The sequence below is a fragment of the Clarias gariepinus genome, chromosome 12 (genome assembly GCF_024256425.1).
Source record: "Clarias gariepinus isolate MV-2021 ecotype Netherlands chromosome 12, CGAR_prim_01v2, whole genome shotgun sequence".
In the NCBI taxonomy this organism is placed as follows: Eukaryota; Metazoa; Chordata; class Actinopteri; order Siluriformes; family Clariidae; genus Clarias; species Clarias gariepinus.
In genome coordinates this window covers 27,861,899-27,883,965 of record NC_071111.1, presented here as the reverse complement: position 1 = coordinate 27,883,965, position 22,067 = coordinate 27,861,899, and the positions used below count along the sequence as shown (strand labels likewise).

Below are 22,067 nucleotides of genomic sequence, written 5' to 3'. Positions count from 1 at the left end.
TGTTGATGTCCCAAGCCAACGGGGAGGAAACATCACTATTTCAGACCAAGGTGTTTTAGCTCATATTCCTATTATGGGACCGTACAACACACAGCATCTCCTTACATTCTTAGACAATCTCTATGAAAATGGCATTCCTGAAGATGAGAGGGACCTCAATCGAGATTATCTACCAAAGTATGTAGTAATTTGTGATAATGTCAGTTTCCATCACTCTGACAACATCAGGCAGTGGTTTGTCCACCACTTCAGGATGCTGATTGAATTCCTTCCACCCCACTTCCCATTCCTGAACCCAATTGAAGAGTTTTTCTGGGCTTGAGATGGAAGGTTCATGATCATCAGCCACATACGCGGATGACAATGCTGGCTGCCATGGATGCAGCTTGTGAGGACATCTCAGCAGATGCATGCAGAGGCTGGATTAGGCACTCAAGAAGATTCTTTCCACCGAGCATAGCAAGGGAAAATATATGTTGTGATGTGGATGAGAATCTGTGGCCCAACACACAGGACCGACATGACGCATAGGAAAACTGCCACGTGATTTCACCTTTACCTTCTGTTGTACATGTATAATTTTTCCCACTTTGTGTTTTTCATGTTTCCGTTAGCTGGTAAATAGCCCATGTAAAGTTTCCTTTGTTTTCTGTATGTAAGTACTACTATTGACAGTACAGTAAAAATGTTAGATAAGGTTAGATGGACTCATTCAAAAAAATGATCTATTCTTATCATGTAAATTACTGTAACACCTGGTTGATGCACAATGGTTTGCTACAATAACTTTTCTTTTTTTACTAGAGAGACACTGTAAATAATGACACACACCAGTATGGTAATTTAGTGGTTTTTAGTCATCAAAACCTGAGTTGAGTATAATTTAAATAACTAAAACTGAGTATGATGTTCTACTGACAACATGACTAATAATTTTGCCTGTCACGTTCACATTGTTGAGAAAAATGACATGGGATTCTGCTGCCTCTGACACAATGATGGATCAAAAAACACCTTTTTCATGATAGACAAAGCATTTTGAGCAGGTGTGTGACATGCTTTTACTGGTTATCCACTATGTTGTGCAGTTTGTACATGTTGTTTTGAGAAATGCACTTGGAGATCTGCAAACTTCAATTCCGATCTGAAAAATGACTGAAAGCAGTTAAGATAAAACACACAGTTATGCAATCTCCATAGACAAACATTGGCAGTAGGAAACTGAGTTTTGTGATTTTCCACACTATACAGTCATATGAAGCCACTTTTGCCACAGGTTACAGTAGGTTGTAAAACTCTTGCCCTGCTCGTTCTGTTCCAGGCAACTGTACAGTAAGTGATGATGTTGTAAAATGTAAAATTCTATTAGAAATTATTAAAACCTCAGTTTTAGCTTTAACCAAGAAACTTTGCTTCTAAAGCATTTGTTTTAAATAGTTTAACTTTTTGCTACATCAAGGTAATAACCAGCAAGATAATAACATTTCAACCAAATAGGATTGAGTGAAATATAATGAAATTAGTTTTTAAATTTGAGCAATAATTCAGCTTAACATACACTTATTTATGAAAGCTGCTTGAATCCACAGCATGACTCAGTTTAATCATATACAGTACAGTGGCTTTTAGCAAGTTCCCTAAAGTTTTCATTGACTGACCTGAAAAAAGGTCCTGAAAAATCCTAAAATAAAGAATAGAGAGAATCATTCACACTGAATGCGAGAGGGAGAGTTATTTTATTAAGATAAAAAAGTGACTAAGTCTGAGTACAATGAGAAGAAGGAAACCTTAAAACATCATGATGCGTTACCCATGGTAAGTTGCTAAAAAATAAAAAATAGCAGTTGTGGGCATTCTGGGTGATTTTTCACAATCTTGTTTAGGCTGTTTCCAGTAGGGGGAGTCACCCCACATATTCACATATTTAATCTGGTTCAGATTTTGCACTAGATGGCCTTTTGACACAACCGTTCCCAATTTGTTGGATCCTGAAACTGGCATCCTGAGTGCATTGGCTGGATGTCCAATTCATTGTGTTGATGAGTTCAGGACTTGAGTTCTTCAACATCAACTGTGGCAAATTTGTACATGATCATTTTCATGCTCCAACAGGTTTGGGCTCCTTAGTTTCAGTAAAAATGAGCAAAAGCGATATGACATTGAAGCCATATGAATTAAACTTTACAGTGAGTGAGTGAGTGAGTGAGTGAGTTCATTAAACACCTTAAATATTTCTCTTCATTAATGAAGTCAACATTTCCCTGAGACCAGAGGACATTTACAGATAAAAAAAGTCTAATAGTAATATCTAGAAAATATGCTTAACAGATTATAACAACTAGTTTAACCATTTTTCAAGCAACGTCGAAATTAATTAAACTAATGCCTTAGGGGTAGGATTATTCAACAGAGCAGTATAATCCATTTTGATTATCAGGACATAAGCGACTGATAATGTAAGACACAGTAGACAGTTGTGCATAATCATTAGCGTGAATGAACAAAAGCATTAGAAACTTGTTCAAAAGAATGAGGAACGTTCGTGCAAGTTGTTTTAAGAATTTTATGTTTGAAGTGAGAAATGAACCAAAGGGAATGAGATAAACTGTAACAGAAAGCTACTGCAATACCAATCTTGACCACCAGGTGATGCTAATAGATAAGAGCAGATTTTATAGCACTCCCTCCCAGTTTTAAAATGGACAGCAGGGATTTTAATGTGTAACAATTAGGTTTATTTGATAGTTTTGAAGTTGATGTCTGTCATGTGCAATTTAAATAAACATGTCTCTCTAAAATCACTAAAATAAAACACTGTACATATAATAAAGTACACCGTACAGTATAACTATACCGTATACAGAAAACAAAGCAAGATTAATTATATTTGTAAATCAACACATCAAAAGGGGTGGGGATTAATTCATTCATTTAATCAGCCAGTTACACTGTTCAAAAAGGAAACACATCAGGGTTGATTTTCAAGACCATTTTGTCCCAGCTGCATGTCTAACCATTATAAAAGAATAAAAGGCACGCGGGAGGTGCTCGGAAGGTGAACGTTGAATTAATGATAATACTTTAAACATTTCACACTGGCATATTCTGCCCACTTCCTCTCTCCAATACAATGTACAGTAATAGTAAAAGCACAGACACCTACTGAAGACATTTTTAGCCTTTTTTATTTATAACTACAGATTTTGACAACCAAAGAAAACCAGTCTAATCTTGTCCATCTAATCTAGCATGTACTGCTGTAATATTTTAAACTATTATTTTGCTAGGAATCTTAGCCTGGCGCTATTATTATTATTATTAGTAGTAGTAGTAGTATTAGTAGTATTCTTTACATTGGTAAAAAAGTTACACTGGAATTTTCTGGTTCAGATTATTTTAGACCTTTGGGCATTGGTGGCTCAGAGATCTGGTTTCTTGCCTGCCATGCAGGAGGCCCAGGTTCAGTTCCTGCCCAAACCACAGCCACTGGATACATTGCTGGTCCCAAGCACAGATAAAATGGAGAGTTGAGTCAGGAAGGGCATCCGGTGTAAAACCAATTTTAACCTATGATTTATTGCATATCCACGGTATGTACTTCTCCCTTGTCTTCCCGCTGTTCCCTTTCAGGGGTCGCCACAGCGAATCATCTGCCTCCATCTAACCCTATCCTCTGCATCCTCTTCTCTCACACCAACTAACTTCATGTCCTCTTTCACTGCATCCATAAATCACCTCTTTGGTCTTCCTCTAGACCTCCTGCCTGGCAGTTCCAACCTCAGCATCCTTCTACCGATATATTCACCATCTCTCCTCTGAACATGTCCAAACCACCTCAATCTGGCCTCTCTGACTTTATCTCCAAAACATCTAACATGGGTTGTCCCTCTGATGAACTCATTCTCGATCCTAACCATCCTTGTCACACCCAAAGAGAACCTCAACATCTTCAGCTCTGCTACCTCCAACTCTGCCTCCTGTCTTTTCTTCAGCGCCACTGTCTCTAAGCCGTAGAACATCGCTGGTCTGACCACTGTCCTGTACACCTTTCCTTTCATTCTCGCTGATACTCTTTTATCGCACAACACACCTGACACTTTTCTCCACCCATTCCATCCTGCCTGTACCCGCCGCTTCACCTCCTTTCCACACTCTCATGACATGTACAGTAAGTGCAAATATTGAATACATGACAGATGGAAACAATTCCGGAATGTCCACTTCTCTTAATCTGACCTTTGAAAAAAACACAGAGCTTGTGCACAAAGCTTTTTAAGGTTGTTTTATAGTGTAGTGAAGTGTAGAGTCGTTATATTATACCATGCAGTGTAGTGTAGTGTAGTGGTTTAATTAATAATTTGGTGTAAAGTAGTTATATTATACTTCTTCGCAGTGAAGTGTAGTGTAGTGGTTATATTGTAGTGCAGTGTGATTACATTATACTATAGAGTAGTATTGTATAGTACAGTCTCACTCACTCATCTTCTAAACCGCTTTATCCTGTGTTCAGGGTTGCGGGAACCTAGAGCCTATCCCAGGAGGCTTAGGGCATGAGGCAGGGTACACCCTGGATAGGGTGCCAATCCATCGGAGGGCACACACACATACACATACTACGGGCAATTTGGAAACACCAATTAGCCTTACCTACATGTCTTTGGACTGTGGGAAGAAACCGGAGTACCCGGAGGAAACCCACCAAGCATGGGAACAACATGCAAACTCCATGCACACTGAGACGGGAATCGAGCCTGGCCGGGAATCGAACCCGGACCCTGGAGGTGCAAGGCGACAACACCACCAATAGTACAGTCTATTATAGTGTAGTGATGCATAGTGTAGTATAGTCATATTATAGTGTTGTAAAGCACTGTACAGTAAAGTGTAATTACATTATACTTTAGTGTAGTATAGTATAGGGTAGTTATATCATATTGTAGTGTAGTATACTGTAGCTACTGTATATTATAATGCTGTATAGTGTAATGCTGTAGTGTAGTGTAAGGGTTATATTATAGTGTATTGTTCTATTGTAGTGTAGTATTGTGAAGTTATATTATAGTGTAGTGTTGTAAGGTATAGTGTAATTATATTATTCTTTAGTGCAGTGTATTGTGGTTATATTATATTATATTATATTATATTATATTATATTATATTATATTATATTATATTATATTATAGTGTTATTACATTATACTTTAGTGTTATTACATTATACTTTAGTGTTGTAAAGTATAGGGTAGTTATATCATATTGTAGTGTAGTATACTGTAGCTACTGTATATAATGTAATTCTTGTTCTATTGTAGTATACTGTAGCTACTGTATATTATAATGCTGTATAGTGTAATACTGTAGTGTAGTGTTCTATTGTAGCGTACAGTAGTATAGTGAAGTTATATCATAGTGTAGTGTTGTATTGTAAAGTGTAATTATATTATTCTTTAGTGTAGTGTATTGTAGTTATATTATATTCTATTGTAGTGGAGTGGTTGTTCTGTTGTAGTATAATGTACCTATATCATACCGTAGTGTAATGCTCTAGTGTAGTGTATTGTAGTTATATTATAATTTATTGTAGTGTAGTATAGCGACGTTATAATATAGTGTAGTGTTGTAAGGTATAATGTAATTATATTATTCTTTAGTGTAGTGTATTGTAGTTATATTCTATTCTATTATATTGTAGTGGAGTGGTTGTCCTATTGTAGTATAATGTACCTATATTATTCCGTAGTGTAATGCTCTAGTGTAGTGTTCTGTTGCAGTGTAGTGTAGTATGTGCTGTAGTAGAGTAGTAGAGTAGAGTGTATCTGTAGTGCTATATTTTAGTGCGGCACACTGAGGTAACTGTTGACACGCGCCATTCATAACGCCGAACAGCAGAATGAGGGAGCGGGTGGGCGTGGTTGCCTGGCAGCGGCGCTGACGCGGGGGCGTGGTCTGCTGCCTGTGGCGGTGCTATGGCGGGTCGGGGTTAGTTAACCGCACCGCGGAAGTGTGGAGCTGCGGTGGTGTTAGCGGCGGGGTTCACCATTGTGTGTGTACACACTCGGACTGCTGGGAGAGAGATACACCCTGTTTTTATTCCAGGGCAGATTAAACGGAATCGCTGTGAACTCACCGGGTTTTTTTTTTTTTTTTTTTTTTTTCCATGAGCTGAAAGGATCGAGGTGGGCGCGCCCGAGAGAGAGAGAGAGAGAGAGAGGGAGAGAGAGATGCGAGCCTAGGCTACTTGTCGCTCTTCTCCTCCGTGGATGTTCATTGTGTTAAAAAAAAAAAAGATGCACTTGGATGAATTTGATACTGAGATGCTCAGGTGCATGGACTGATGTGATGCTGCATTCTGCATCTGTTTAGATGTCTGGAAATTTTCACTGTTTGTTTATTTTTTTGATGAAGAAAAGCATCTTATATTCCAAAAAAAACAAACAAATTTTTTTTTTTTTACAATGCTGAGCGGACCGAGCAGGGCATCTGGACAATCTTGTCATGTGTTGATTTAAAAGCCATCAGCACCAGAAAGTGACACTGACGATGCAGGTTTGTTTTATAAAATCTCTATTTTTCCTTGCATCCCTCGTGGCTCTGGCACACGGCGATGATGTGCACGCCAAGGCGTCCGGCGCCGTGCGGTATCCCAGGAGACGTGCCACAGGTTCACCGGATCACCGGACCCCCGTACAGGATCCCGAGGTGCCATTATTTATGAGCAAGGGGAACGGGACACATTTTAGACGAGGATGCAACACTAAAAAGTCCGGGTGTTACTTTGCGCCGCGCGCCCATGGCGACAGGGCGGTGCACGGTCCGTACAAGATATGGAGGAGGTTCAGTGAACACGAGAGGATCCACAGGCACCGAAGGGGCGCGAAGGAACACCACAAGAAACTGGCATGGGAAACGAAGAAGAGAGCAGCTGGGGGGAATAAGATGTCTGCAAACGCCCTCGCTTCATCTCTAACGTGGTGGGAACCCATGCCCAAGCCGTTGCCCCTCGCCTCTACAGATTTCCCTTTCGACATAACCAACCACGTGGAGTTTTACACCCGGCGCATTGCCCCGGATAACCCGTGGGACGCCACACCTATGACCCCTCCGTACCCTGAGGATGAGGAGAACGAGTATTTCCCCAACCCTTTCTATCCGGTTACGAGCGAGACCTACACAGCCTACGCCATCACGTGTTTCTCGGTGCTCATTTTCGTCATTGGGATCGTCGGAAATGTCGCTGTCATGTGCATTGTGTGCCATAACTATTACATGAGGAGCATCTCCAACGCCCTCCTGGCCAACCTGGCTGTTTGGGATCTGGCTGTGTTGTTGATCTGCATGCCCCTTGTGGTGTTCTACGAGCTGACTAAAACCTATCTACTCGGCCACTTCACCTGTAAAGTTATCCCTTATATTGAGGTAATTGAGCATGACAAACCGTAATACGGTGATTCATTCCCTCGTTTGTTTAAATGCTTATTCATCATGTTGAAAAGTAATAGAATAGGGAATGTGCAATGCAAAATGAGAGTATCCAGGTCTGAGCTTTAGAAACTGATCTAGATTACAGTATATACAAAAACTATACTCCTGTAGCAACTCTTTATTCACTAAACAAATAGATCATCCTTGTATGTGTATTTATTTATTACAATTATCAGATATTCCACTACAGCCCTATGTAAGAAAAAAAAATCACTGCAGTATTCACAGATGAAAAAGAGCACCTACTGTATGTCTAGCGTCTGGTCATATCCTCATGCAGACACACACCCAGACACTACACAAATCTGGGTTGTGTGGATCTTTTATGACCTTGACACACAATACAGTAGACCTTCCAAAATGACCAGTCTAGTTTGAACCGAGGGTCAGTTTTAACTTATTTTCCTCATTGCGAGACGTATTCATGGCTGTTGTCTCCGTCTCACGTTTTGTGCAAACTGGAACAGGTTTCCTTCCTTCAACTCTGCCCTGTTTTCCTGAGACCTGTTACCCAGTTTTCTTCCAATGCTCCGAGTCCTAGACATGCCTTTTGGCACACCCATACGACTTTCGTTCCCTCTTCATGCCACTCTTGCATAAAGCCAACATTTTTCCTCCAGACAGCTTCTGTTCCTCAAGAGGTACTCCTGGTTACTTTTTGACTAACACTGTCTTTCCCCGGTTGCTAAGTTTTAGTGTCGAATTTTAATTAGATATGTTCCTTAACAAACTCTGGGCCTTCCAGGAACATGTGTAATTATGCTGACATCACATGAGGCTTAATTACACACAGGTGCACTCTATTCAACTAATTATGTCACATCTGATGGCAGCTTGTCACACCAGAACTAATGAAGGAGTTCGACAGAAATACTCGTAGAGTCACAACTTTTTTTTTCTTCTTTTTAATGTGAACTGGTTTATATAAACTAAATATAAGAACGCTGATCATTTTGGTAATGTATCAGGACTGTGATCGTTTCCTCCATCATTTCGGCGATTGTTTAGGGAAAAGTGTCGAGTAGTGTTAGGTCTGGTTCTGGTCCATCTTACAGTATATGGACATTACATTTCTTACCCAAGCACTGGGCTAAATCTTTCCTCAGCTTGGTAGTACTGTGTGTTTGTTCAACATGATAAGTTTTGGAACCCTCCTGTGTTCCAAAATCTTAGGAAAAAATAATGGCTTTGTGGTTAGCGCTATGGCTCCAGGGTGTAGGTTCAATTCCCATCTCAGGTCTGTGTCCATGGAGTTTGCATGTTCTCGCTGTGCTTGGTGGGTTTTCTCCAGGTACTCCAGTTTCCTTTCACAGTTCAAAGACATACACATTGGGATAACTGGTGGCCCCAAATTGCCCATAGTGTGTGAGTTTGTGTGTGTAACTGTGACCTGCGACAGATTGCCACCCCGACCCCACCTCGTGCCCTAATTCTCCTGGGATACGCTCCAGGCCCTCTGCAATTTTATCCAGGGTGATAAAATTATTATTCAACATAAAATAACGCAATATTGTGAAAAAGGATTATTCTAGCAAGATTCAGTAAATATTTTAAGCCTTTTTTGTTTTAATTTTGTTTATAATAGCTTGTAGCTCATAAAAAATACATAAATGTCCAGTATCTAAAAAGTATATTTGTTTTTGCACTTAATACTTAAGTGAGAATCCTTTATCACAAATGAATACATTTAAGTGGCATGGCAAAGTGGCGACATATTCATGGCTGTTGGCACTGCTGAGGTGTTATTAAAGACCAGTTTGCATTGACGGCAGCCTTCAGCTCATCTGTATTAATGGGTCAAGTGTTTCTGATCTTCCTCTTGTCAATAGGTCAGAGATGTTCTATGGGGTTCAGGACAGGAGAGTTTTGGCCAATCAAGCACAATAATGTCATGGTCAGGAAACCAGTTAGGTGTAGATTTGGCATTGTGGGCAAGTGCTAAGTCCTGCTGTCAAAGGATATCAACATCTCCATAAAGCTTGTTAACAGATGAAAGCATGAAGTGCGCTAAAATCTCCTGGTAGTTGGTTGTGTTGACTTTGGACCTGATATGATATAATAACATAATGCCACGTCTTCCCAAATTATTACTGACAGTGGAAACGTCCCACTGGACTTCAAGCGACTTCAAGTCCTCCAGACCCCGAGACGTTAATTTCCAAACGAAATGCAAACTTTACTTTCATCTCAAAAAGGACCAGTTCTTTTTCTCCTTAGACAAGGTAAGGTGCTTCTGATGTTGTCTCTGGTTCAGGTGTGGCTTAATACTACTGTAGGAATGAAGCTTATTTTCTCTAGACGTCGGTAAGTGATGACTCTTGATGCACTGACTTCAGCCTCAGTCCATTCCTTCTGAAGCTCTCCTAAGCCTTCGGATTGGCTTTGCTTCACATTCTTTATAAGGTTGCGGTCATCACTGTTGCCTCTGCTACTTTTTTCACCACATTTTCCCCTTCCAGTCAACTTTGCATGACTCAGAATAGAAAGTTCTTTCAGTGATGACACTCTGTGATGACATTCAGTGATGACATTCCTTGCGGAGGTTGTTGATGATCAGTCAGGAGACTTCCCATAATTGGGGTTGAGTGTACTAAACTAGAATGAGCATACATGACAGTTTGAATAGTAATTTATTGAAACTCTGTATTTTGAGATACAGTACTACCAAGCTGATGAAAGAGTTAGCCCAGTGTTTGGGTAAGAAGGCCAATTGTAAGAGAACTGTTTAAAAATCCAGCTATAAAATTGAAGTAGTTGTGGCGTAATCAGACCTAAGTTGATCTATTTCGTCTAAACATGATGTTTGGTGTGTGTCCCAAATAGATCCCAACAGCAAGGTAGGTAACAGCAAGCAAACTATAAACAAGAACCCAGTCCACCCCGGCCGGCATGTGCATTCAGGTGAAAATATATGTTCTAACAAAATGACTAGAAAAAATAAAATAGATCCCAGAGACAAATCCAAGACATATTAAATCTTTAATTGCTGATTAATAACATCTAAATACTTTATTCCCGCTCTGACTTCCAAACTTAAGGCCTTTCTTAGGCATTTATTCAGAGGAAAAAGAAAAATAAATCATTGGCCATTTAATATTTTCCAATTTTTCACATTTTGTATGTGAACAAATTTTGAAAGTAAAAGTCACAGTTAAACTCTAAGTGGAAAATTTCCATCATGATATTTGTGTATCACCATATTGCCAAGCTCTACACTCATGTCTGCACAAAATAAATCTTCCCTAATGAAGACAGCTTGAGCTGTTGTAAGCATTTTTCTTCAGATGTGCATCTTGTACGGTGCAATCCAGTTTCTGCCAGGGAAAAACAATTTGGTTCAAACTGTGAGTAAGACTTGAAATCGCATGTATTAGTTTGCATTATGAGAAATCCCACCGCCGCTAAGGCACATGAGACGCTTTGTCAGTAAACTCTGCCTATCTGTCAGCTAACACTCAGACGTGGAACGGCCTACTGCCTCGTTTAATTCAGCTCATGAAAGCTTGCAGAAAAATAATGCTGAAACTGCCCTATGGCATATAAGCATCCATAAATATTTAAATATTGACAACTTCTGTTTGTTTAACCACAGTATATTGGAGTTAAAATTAGATAATGTCACTTTGTTCAAAATGTAGGCTTTAACTTTCGAGTATTTACATACAAATTGGGTGAATGATGTAGGACTTGTAGCACTGTGTGTCGTTATACCTATTGATGGGTCAGCAATAATTGGACAGACTGACATAATGATAGAATAAATTGCTATTTTAAATTCTTGGCTGCAGTAAATGACTGTCTGAAGTCTGTAAGGCATAGACATGACCAGACTCTGGGTTTCCTCCAATGTGATGCTGTGTCAGGCCTTTACTGCAGATCCTGTTTCCTCCAGCAAGTGAAATGCCCCTCAACTGGACGAGGGTCGGGTGACTGGATACAGTGTTGCCAGATTTAGTCACCAAACCTTTAAGACTTTTTAATGATATTGATTAAAAAACAACTCAACAAAAAACCTAGCGTATTTTTGAGCAGATGTTAATCCTGTTAGCGTTGAACATTTATCCCCCCAAAAACCACCAGTGTTTCTTAAAGCAAAAGAAATTTTTCCCAGTATTTACCCGTATTTCCCAGCGACCAATCATTGATCACCACGTTTCCCCAACAACAAGTAACCATTCGTTTCGGTTACCCAATCCCTGTTTGTCCCACTATTCTTTGTTTTTAAACCATCCTCTTGGAGAACAAGAGGATGGTTTACAAAAATAATTCAAATGAATATTGACACATGACATCGTCTATTGACTTCTAGCGACATTTTGAGGCTTTATACTGTAGTTAAAGTTACAGTTAAAAAATTTCAATTTTACTGGACTCTTCTAAAAGTACAGGAGCCAATTAAACCAATGAAACGAAGCCTATTTTACTTATTTATTGAGGAACGCTTATTTATTGAGGAACAATGATCCAATACATCTGTCTGTAGCACATGTATGTGCACCATGTGGCTTACGAATTATTGCAAAGGTGAAATCTGAGCCAGTGTTTTCATTCAATGGGATGAAATTCAAGCTAAGGCCCAGTTTTAGCTGAAGAACAGGACTCTGTGAAAGTCTGATCTTCACAGCATGTATTTGTGTGTATCATGGCTTGAACAAAGAATGTTTGGTGGACAAATGAAAAGAGAAGAAAAGAGAAGCAAAGAAAAGAAATGAAAAGAAAGGAAGACTCCAGCATAAGAACCTTACCCTGTCTGTGAACCATGGTTTCATAGTGTGGGCCTGTTTTGCAGCATCTGAGCCAGGACGGCTTGTTGTCATTGATGGAACTATGAATTCTGAATTATACCAACAAATTCCTAATGAAAATATCCAGACATCTGTGTGTGCACTCAAGAGAAAATCTGTCATGCAGCAAGACAACCCCCCTAAACACACAAGTCATTCCACCAAAGAATTAGTAAGGAAGAAAAGGAAAAATAAACCTAATGGTTTGAAATATTCACGCAAGTTCCTAACCCGAGCAAGTGAAGAAGCGCACCAGTGTCCAAGTGTTGAGGCTGTTCTGTACTGAGATCTGGGCTAAAAATGCTGACTCCGAGCCTGATCAATAGTCACTGTTAACATTAAGTTGGAGCTGTTGCTCACACTAGATACTGTGTCACACACAGATGGTGTTTTTAATTTATTTTCCTCGATAAATGAATAGGGATGTATAATATTTTTGTCCTATTTATTTAATTCCACCCATCCATCTAGTAACCTCTGTAGTCCCAGTACAGATCATGGAGGCCAATGGTGACCATTGTACTGTATATATTTATTCCCATTTGTATGACCGGTGTACGGTAGGACCTCTAATTTGGGAACGCCAATTAGCCTAGTCTGCATGTGTTTGAGGAAACTAGAGTATGTGGCGCAAACCTACCAAGCATGGGGGGGAAACTCCATGCACAACGACCCTGAGGTGGGAATCGAACCCAGACCCTGAAGTGCAAGACGACAGTGCTAACCACTAATCCACTGTTCCGCCATTTGTTTAATTAGGTTCTCTGTATCTACTTTTAGGCGTCACATTAACATTTCATGATGTTTTACATGACATTCCTGAAAAAAATACTGTGTAGAGGTTTCAAGTTGTATGTTTTTTGTTATTTTATTTCCCCTCATAAATGAAGTCTATTAATCTGTATAATTAGTTCACAGTTTAAACAACAGAATGGTTTTTATAGTACACCAAATCATCGGTTTTAATGAATAGACTAAATAAGAGATCCTGTTAAAAGCAATAGCCCTAGTCTATGTCCCTGCTGAAGCTGACAGAATGCTGATGTGGGTCAGGCAGGATGTGTGTTTGACATTCCTGCTCTAGATGTGGCACCGTTCAAGGCCAGGCATGTCTGCATTCCAAATAAGAAGCCCCGATGATCCGTTCTAATAGCTGGCCAAAGTGACTCCGATAACTAATGAGAACATCCACTTTTGTCTCTAAATCACTGATGCTTCCTCCATAAATGTATTCTTAAGGCAATCATCATTTCTGAATTCCTCGGTGGGAGGTTAATGTCTAACTGAGTATTAATGTAAACATGTTCAGAGTGGTGTCGCTGAATCTAATGATGTCACTTTGTCACATTTGCTGCTGTCTAGATTCTAGAATGTTTGCATCTAAAGATTTATTCCGCATCGTACTGAGTGTGGGCTCCCACAGCGGAGCTCCTGTTTCAGGAAAATTTATGTCCTTCACATAAAACGCCATACCCATTATGGCTTTTGTTTGAAACCCATTCGCCATGCCTTCCTGTACTCCCTCAGTGTAACCCCATTCATCAGTAGAGAAGAGTTATTGCCACACACGCCTACACCAAACTGCCCCATCCATCCCCCCCAAGAAACCATGTGCGAAAGCGCAACTGAAGGCAGATTAATAACTGCTGCTGTCATTGGACTAAGAGCTCTTAATCAGGAGTTTAATGGACCATAATTAAAGCCGGTAGCACTGAGTGGCACGTCATCTGCTGCTAGGAAACCTGAACGGCCCAATGTCACACTGAGTGATTGATTGTGATTGAGGTGCTTTCGCACCCGAGTCTGAATAACAGAGTCATACTTTGGCTTTGAGACTAATTGCTTTGATTCGATTTTATACTTTATATATTCATCTGAAAAAAAATGACTGCATTATTGCACAAGCTAGAGCCGTGAATCCAGAGTACACTGTAAATTTAATGAGATTTTTGAGCATTAGTGATTCCGTATAACTATATGTTACTGCAACAACGTTTTGATTGTTTAGAACTCATGTCTCGCGTACAATACAAAGCAATTTTTTTTTACCTGCCAATTTTCAGTTCCACACTCCAGGCCAGTAGGTGGTAGTATCGCACCAGCCACTCATGAATATTAAAAGAAGTAGAAGTGATACTCTTGAAAAATGCGAGTATTTGCAGAAATAATTTTTTACTGCAAATCTTTTAAAAAATGCATCAACTTCTGAGCATTTAATGTTTGACAATTAATAGAAATATGAGGGGTGTTCAAGTCAAACTGTGACTTTTGATTTTACAGAATAACAGAACACAGGCATGAAAGTATAAAACTTCCTTTATTTCTCTATATGATTCCCTGCTACACGAATGCTTACACGAGTCTTATCGCAGAGTTTCACTAGTGCTTGGATATCATCAAGGTAGAAAGTTTTCTCAGTACACTGGAGCCATGATCCAACATGTAACACTGGCCTCCCAGGAACTCCTTTAATGACCCGAACATGTGGAAATGACTTGGAGTTAGGTCAGGACTGTATGGGAGATGTGACAGTAACCCCCAGCTGAGTTCCTGTAACTGTATGAGGTGTTGGTGAATGATTTTGTATACAGTTACCTTAGCCAGATGCGTCACTTCAGCAAGCTGTCCCTGAGTCATCTGTCGATTTTCAAGGATCAGATGTTTTACTCGCTGAATGTTCACATATACAGTATGACAACAATAGGCTTCAAACCACCTTGGGCTGGGGTTGTTATTCATCGACGTACTGTACAGGTTTCTTTAAAACGTTTGTACCTTTCAAATGTTTTATTGCAAGCTAAGACTCTCAGTATTACCATACTGTGCTTGGTGTCTTCTGTAAATGTAACTCGCTTTTACACCTTCATTTAAGTCCTGATTTGACTTGAACTTGAACTGACTTGTAATTTAACAAGCGTGGAACAATTCTGAATTGGAAACTGACCCAGCCATGCAATTAAAAGCATTGAAACCAACAAAACCAGTTAAAACCAACAAAAGATAATTTAAATGGCACAGCTCTGATCTTCAATGCTAGGCTAATCGGTAAAGGCAGTATTACAGTGTAACAGCAGACATGGAAATGTCATGAATGTCATGTACTTTCCTCCACCGTCTCGTCTCCTGTTTCATTCCCGAGTTACGTTAGCAGACCCCAATATGGAAATATTTAAAGCATCCCCTTACAGTTGCAGGATTTGTGGGACAATTTTTTTTTCCTTCTCTGAAAACAAATGCTCATGCAAGTTGACCTAATTACGGCGTTGCTACAGTGTACGGAATCGTATCACAAGCGGTCACTGGGGACTCATTCAAAACGCCTGATCTAAGCTAGGCTGTCCAGTAGTGATCGCATCACTCGAGACAGATGTTAATACAACTCGTGTACAGGGCCTGAGAGAATACACTGTCCCTTTGACCTTACAGTTAGATTTCTAACATCTCACATTCAAAATCCTCACCTTCCAGCCTGTAGTGCGAGAAATGTCTGGTGTTCTTCATTTAACTGTAATGTTTATAGGCATCTAGGGACAAAGACTATTAACTACAGGTATTGAAGTTGAAGCGATTTATGTTTCGTTCGGTGTTTAGTAATGCATAAATCCAACATTTTATTGCGTATACAGAGAAATCAATGGGGGTGCTTTGGTCGTTTTTTAGTTCAAGAGCAATAGTCTGGAATTTGGTGGTTATTTGGTTCCGTATACTGTACATCCATGCATAAGGCTAGGAAGCAGATGATACCTGGCCACATTTAAATGCTTGATATCGTGCTCACACAGACAGCAGCTTGTCTCTTTTCAGTAATAAAGCTTGCACTTATTGAATGTTGCCAGTCAGTAAACCACAGGCGGTTCGAGCGCTAATGGAGCACCAGTCTAAACTAATTAATTAATGCCATTACTGGATCTTAATGGATGTTATGATTCATAATGGCTTGTGGACATTTTGTTCTGTTTTTTGTATCAGGAAGCCTTGACGTATCCAGATTGGCATGAGCTTTTAAGGCGAAACAAAACAAGAAAAGGTTCATGTTAATGCATCTGTGTGTCTCGTATTAATTTTTTTTCGTTTTTGTTTTTTCAGTTTTTATGCATGAAATACCGGTCAGGGTAGTACGGTAGTATGTCGCAAAGCTTATGTGTCATAGATACAGAGCTGGAATTAAGTGTTTATTCTTGATAAATCATAGTATTGTATATACAGCTCAAAATAATTTAAAGGTACACTTGGTCCTTGATTGACCTGAATGCCAATTAAATGTATGGCTCAAATCAAACCAACGTTTTTTTTTTCTTTTAAAAGAGTTTCTTGTAATTTTTTTATTAGCATTTATATATAGGTAGCATTTCTATTTAGTTTCAGAAACTCTCAGGACATGTGTGTGTGAAGCTTAGAGTAGCACAGACACTGAAAAGAATTTTCTGAATGTTCAGCAGACCTGTCGACACACGAACACCGCATGGGAAATGTTCCCAGGCACTGAGCGAGGTTCACGTGTCAATCAAACAGAATTTAGCCTGCAGATAAGGTGCCTCGGCAGAAAATGCGTTTTTAGCATGTACAATGCAGCATGTGGTCTTGTAACCTGTCTTTTGAAAATGTTGACGTGTTCTAATGCAAATCCTGAATGCTGGCCTTTGTTGCAGACCGGCGTTTCAGCCTGCGAATTGGAAATGGCAGGAATTTCACTAAACAAAGCAGAACAAGGCGTTTAAAAACATGTGCATGAGAATTACACCCATTGTTTAATGTGACACATGGATGTAATTGTCCATATTACACGAACATTGTACAGTGTAAATTAAATGTTTACTTACATCAAGATAGGTCATAAAAAAGGGACAAAATTAATTCAGTTTTGTATTACAATGCTTTTGTGTCACCCGAGTGACTGATGTTTAAGAATGTATTTTTGACAAAATGACCATGCAATTTTCAAATTCACTTTCATTATTTAATAATTATAATATAATAATTAATTTATCCTAATTTAATCATATCCAATTCCCCCCCAGTCACTAGGGGGCGCCCACATTAAGACTACTACTACCACCAGTCAGTGCCAAAACTATCACATGTTAGTGCCTCCCATTCTACCCTGCTGAGAGAGCTCACTTGGGTCTTGGCTGCAGCATCACCCGGGAATTGAACCAGCGGTCTCTGGATGAGCGGGCGAGTACTTTACCACTTCACCACTCAGAGGCCCTTGTAGAGCGTTTATGAGATCAGGCACTGATGTTGGATGAGAAGGCCTGGCTCACAATCTCCATTCCAGGTCATCACAAAGGTGCTCGATGGGGTTGAAGTCACAGGGCTCTGTTTTAGGGCCAGTCAAGTTCTTCATCAAACCATGTCCTTATATTCCTTGCTATATAATGCAATAGAGAATGGTTTCCCCTAAACTGTTGCCACAAAGGTGGACGCATAGCATTGTCCAAGATGTCTTGGTATTAAGCATTGAGATTTACCTTTACTGGAAATAAGGGGCCTGATTGAAACACCTGAACTCAATAATTAACAAGGTTGGCCAAATACTTTTGTTCATCATAGTGTATATGTTTGTATTTGAGCTGGTAAAATATTGCTGTTGATAGATAATCCTGCAGGTGGTGCGCTCTAAACTAACATGACATCACAGCATCCCATCTGATAGGAGCGAATTATTTGCTAAGTTTGTTCGCAATTTAGCACCAAGTGATCGTAATAATATTGTGTCCCTAGTGAGTCCCATCACTAACAGATCATGTCCCATCTTTGTTTCACAATAACGTTAGAGATGGGAATCACCAGGAATTACCCAATATTATTGCGATATCTAGGTGCTTATTTGATTTGTATTGCGATTCTGTTATTCTCATTATTTTTCTAAACAAACTAAGCAAATAATTTACTCCTAACGCCTGCCAAAGTGTAAATAGTTCAGAGTGCACCGCCTACTGTATAGGATCATAGATGAACTGCAAACATTTACCAACTCAAATGGAAGTATATATAGAACATCATATTAATTCATTCATTCATTCATTAAACTTAAAAAAAAAAAAAACGATTTTGGATTCAGTGTGGCTTTTTAAGCAGTGCAGTTTAGATGTGTTCTCTACAACTATGCTCAAGGATGCAAGAGACTCACTGAGGTCGGACACTGATGTTCATTGAAGTGCCCTGGGGTGCAGTGTGTGCAACTCTTGCTCATCTCAAATGTGTGCACTGGGGCTCTCAGTGAGGTCAAGGCACTCGGAAGCCAGGTCTTTATGCACAGCTTCATGCTTTCTGCACAGACGCACTGTGATGCTGGAACAGCTTTGTGCCTTTCGGATTCAGTGAAGGGAAAGTGTAATCCTCAACACAGAGATGCTTTGTATGATTGTGTGTTTCCAGCTTTGTTGCCACTGTTTGGGGAACAACAATATATGGGTGTCAGGTGTCATAAGTTGGGTGTTCACATACTTTTGGCCTGCTGGTGGAGCAATCAACAGAATGATTCAGTCGGATGAAATGATTTAAAATAAGAAAAAAACAAATATAAAGGTTTCAGGGAGAAAAAGTATGCATCCTTTATAACTAGTATGGTGGTACTCAGTGGGTAGCGCTGTCGCCCTTGCACCTTGAAGGTCCGGGTTTGATTCCCACCTTCGGGTCTGTAGGCATGTTCTCCCTGTGCTTGCTGGATTTCCTCCGGGTATTTCCCCTCACAGGATTTGGCTAATTGGCGTTTCCAAATTGCCCGTAGTATGTGTGTGTACGTTCTGGAGGCAAAATTTCATATTGTAAAACGCCTTTTCCCATAGGAAATAATGTAAATGCAGAGAATCCATCCTGACACCCCAAGATATTCCCAATATTAGCAATTTTCAACACAATAATTATATTCTCGCATAAAAAAACTATCAAAACATTTAGAAAAGACATGTAAATGATGTCCAATATGAAATAAATAGACTTTCCATTTGCTTGGAATGCAGCACTCAGGGTTTCTGAGTGAAACTTCACAAACTAACCACATCTTCATTTGCGATTTTTGTTCCTGCAGTTTCTTTGATGTTGCTGTAAGTCTCTAAGCAGCTTCTCTTTCACCACGTTCGGATGGATCGACTTGTTAATCGTTGCCTCCACTGTGTTCCGTGGCACGTCTAAAGTTTTAGAAATGTTTAATACCATGAGACACTTTACACGCTTTAGAAGTTCTTTGGCATCAGCAGGAAGATCATACAGACACCGCTGATCTTTATTTGTGTAAATAACAATCGCCGCAATTGATACCTGGTGTGTGGTAATTACTCCAGAACATGAGTTCGAACACGATTGCTTTGTACAGTTACACCCATATCACGCTCTGTTATAAAAGAATGTTCACACTTACGCAACCAGGTTAAAGTAAGTTAGAGGTTAGAGTTTTTTTCTTTTTTTTTTTTATTAAAGCCAGTTTTGTTTTTTAAATTGGTTTTATCTTGGGTTTTAACCATTTTTACTTAACCACAAAAGTTTCAGTTTTCACAGGGGTGTGTATATTTTTTATGTCCACTGCGTATGATTATATTGACCTTAAAAGTGTGTTATTTCCTTTGTGTTGTCTTACAGGTAGCCTCACTGGGCGTGACCACCTTCACCATTTGTGCCCTGTGCATCGACCGCTTCCGTGCCGCCACCAACGTGCAAATGTACTACGAGACAATTGAGACTTGCGCATCTGCTGCCGCGAAGCTCGCCGTGATCTGGGTCGGCGCGCTGCTCTTGGCGTTGCCTGAACTCCTGATCCGGCAGCTGGTGAAGGAGTCTGACTCAGATGACTTCGAGCGGTGCCTGGAACGCATCTCCACCTCGCTGCCTGAGACGCTTTATTCCCTCGGCCTGGCGTACGAGAGTGCTAGGCTCTGGTGGTGCTTCGGGTGCTATTTCTGCCTGCCGGCCCTGTTCACCATCGGCAGCTCGTTAGCCACGGCACGCCGCATGCGCCAGGCCGAGCGCGGGTGCCCGCGCGCCAACAAGAAGCAGATGCGCCTGGAGAGCCGGATGAACTGCGTCGTGGTGGCGCTGGCCGTCGTCTACGCCGCCTGCGCGGTTCCCGACAATGTCGCGAACATGGTGGCGGCCTACATAGGGCACCTGGAGGTCGTGGGTGTACTGCGCACGCTCGGTCAGCTCTTACTCTTCCTGCGCACCGCGATCACACCCGTGTTGCTGCTTTGCCTGTGCCCGCCGTTCGGCCACGCGTTCCTAGAGTGCTTCTGCTGTTGCGCAAGCCTGTGCGGAGCGGCGTCGTCCTCTGCGGTGGGCAGCGACGATAACGAGCACGAGTGTACCACCGAGCTGGAGCTGTCTCCGTTCAGCACCATCCGCAGAGAGATGTCCAACTACACTGCGACAGGGTCCCACTCCTGAGCCGCCGTACTGTCCGTAACAGTGCCAAGAGTACCGCTGTACTCCGAAAGCACATACTGTCTCACTTCTGTAAATACTCTGACTACAGCTTATGAAGTAATGTATAAAACTTAACCTATTTTTTTTGTATTATTATTATTTGTATTAGTAGATGTTTTAAAAAAAAAAACAAACAGTGACTCTTTACATATTTTTTGCACTGCCGATCGCTTTAGCTTTATTTATACAGTGCGTCTCTGCATCTTATCGCTAGTAACATTCCTATGATATGATATCTGTAAATAGCAGTATGTTCTCTGCCTTGAGCTTTCTTTTAATCCAGGTGTCTGTCTTGAATTGCATTAAGCGGTACACTTGAACACCTGAAATAAATCCCCATGGGTGTGTGTGTGTGTGTGTGCGCGCATTTGTACAGTATAATAGCAGAAAAAGAGAAGTAGATATCAACCCTATGCTCAGTGTGCTTAATGGTTTCTAAGTCCGTTTTATATACAGTAACCCTGACTTTCTCTATAATAAACTCGAAGTGTTTGCTGGGAAATCTGTGCGTGGTTCGAAATTCTTTGCTGGAAATCTGTATATTAAAATGCAAATACGGTGTGTTTTTTTCATTCGCTCCACACCTTATCAGCAAAATACATACTGTAGATATTATTCATGCGAAACAACCCTACAAACGACACCAACCTCGCTTTGTTGTGTGCATGTTAGGAAACACAGATACCACAGATCTGTCACTGTGTGTTTATCTGTAATCGTATTAACTGTCAGGATGAAGAGATCCATGGAGAGCCTGTTTTATCTCAGAGCACGGAGAGCCTGTTTCCTGCACTCGTTAAAAACAAAACCAAAAAAAAACCTGCTCTTTTCTGTTCCGTCATGCATCCCGTTTATTTCACGTCTTCTTACCGAGACCTGTCTCTTGTTTTCTTATGGAACACTAAATGTCTTTATTATTATTTGTTCCATGTTGAAAGTTGCTCGACTTGTACACGTCGGATGCCTGATTCGAATCTAAACTACCTACTGTGACTTTTAAGTCAGTCGCTTTCTTTTTCTGTCTTTCCTTCTGTCTTTCTTTTCCCTCCCTTTCTTGTCAATTTGATTTGCCTTCGTCCCCCCCAGTTGGTCTATTATGGCTGGGAAGTCAGCTTGTTCCGGCTCTGGCTAGCGAGCACTGCGCTTGACTTTAATCCAATTATGCCGGACAATTCAAGCGTCAACCCGTAGAGCATCTTCCAGAAAGCAACTTTATATGTAGAAACTTCATGTAGAGTCTTCAGAGACCGCAGGAATTGTTGGGTAATTTAAAGAAAAAGTGGAACCTGGTCACAGTTTTCATAGCACAAGAGTTAAATACACATCACTTTTGTTGATGCTGCCTGAATGCATCTCTTTTTCTACCAATGGTATCATTAT

At 40.4% G+C, this 22,067-nt stretch overlaps 1 protein-coding gene across 1 annotated transcript; it reads left to right on the top strand.

The window, feature by feature from the left end:
• The first annotated feature begins 6,176 nt into the window (after nucleotides 1-6,176).
• Nucleotides 6,177-21,189, top strand: gpr37b (G protein-coupled receptor 37b). The gene is made up of 2 exons (XM_053508796.1): nucleotides 6,177-7,416; nucleotides 19,848-21,189. Exons 1-2 carry the CDS (start codon nucleotides 6,541-6,543, stop codon nucleotides 20,646-20,648), a joined length of 1,677 nt encoding a protein of 558 aa, XP_053364771.1. The 5' UTR covers nucleotides 6,177-6,540; the 3' UTR covers nucleotides 20,649-21,189.
• The last annotated feature ends 878 nt before the right edge of the window (nucleotides 21,190-22,067 follow it).

Bases quoted from the DNA above. Each gene is read 5' to 3' on its own strand.
- gpr37b (XM_053508796.1), top strand. From the start codon at position 6,541: ATGCAGGTTTGTTTTATAAAATCTCTATTTTTCCTTGCATCCCTCGTG. The intron at 7,417-19,847 runs GTAATTGAGCAT...GTTGTCTTACAG, and splicing joins AAGTTATCCCTTATATTGAG to GTAGCCTCACTGGGCGTGAC.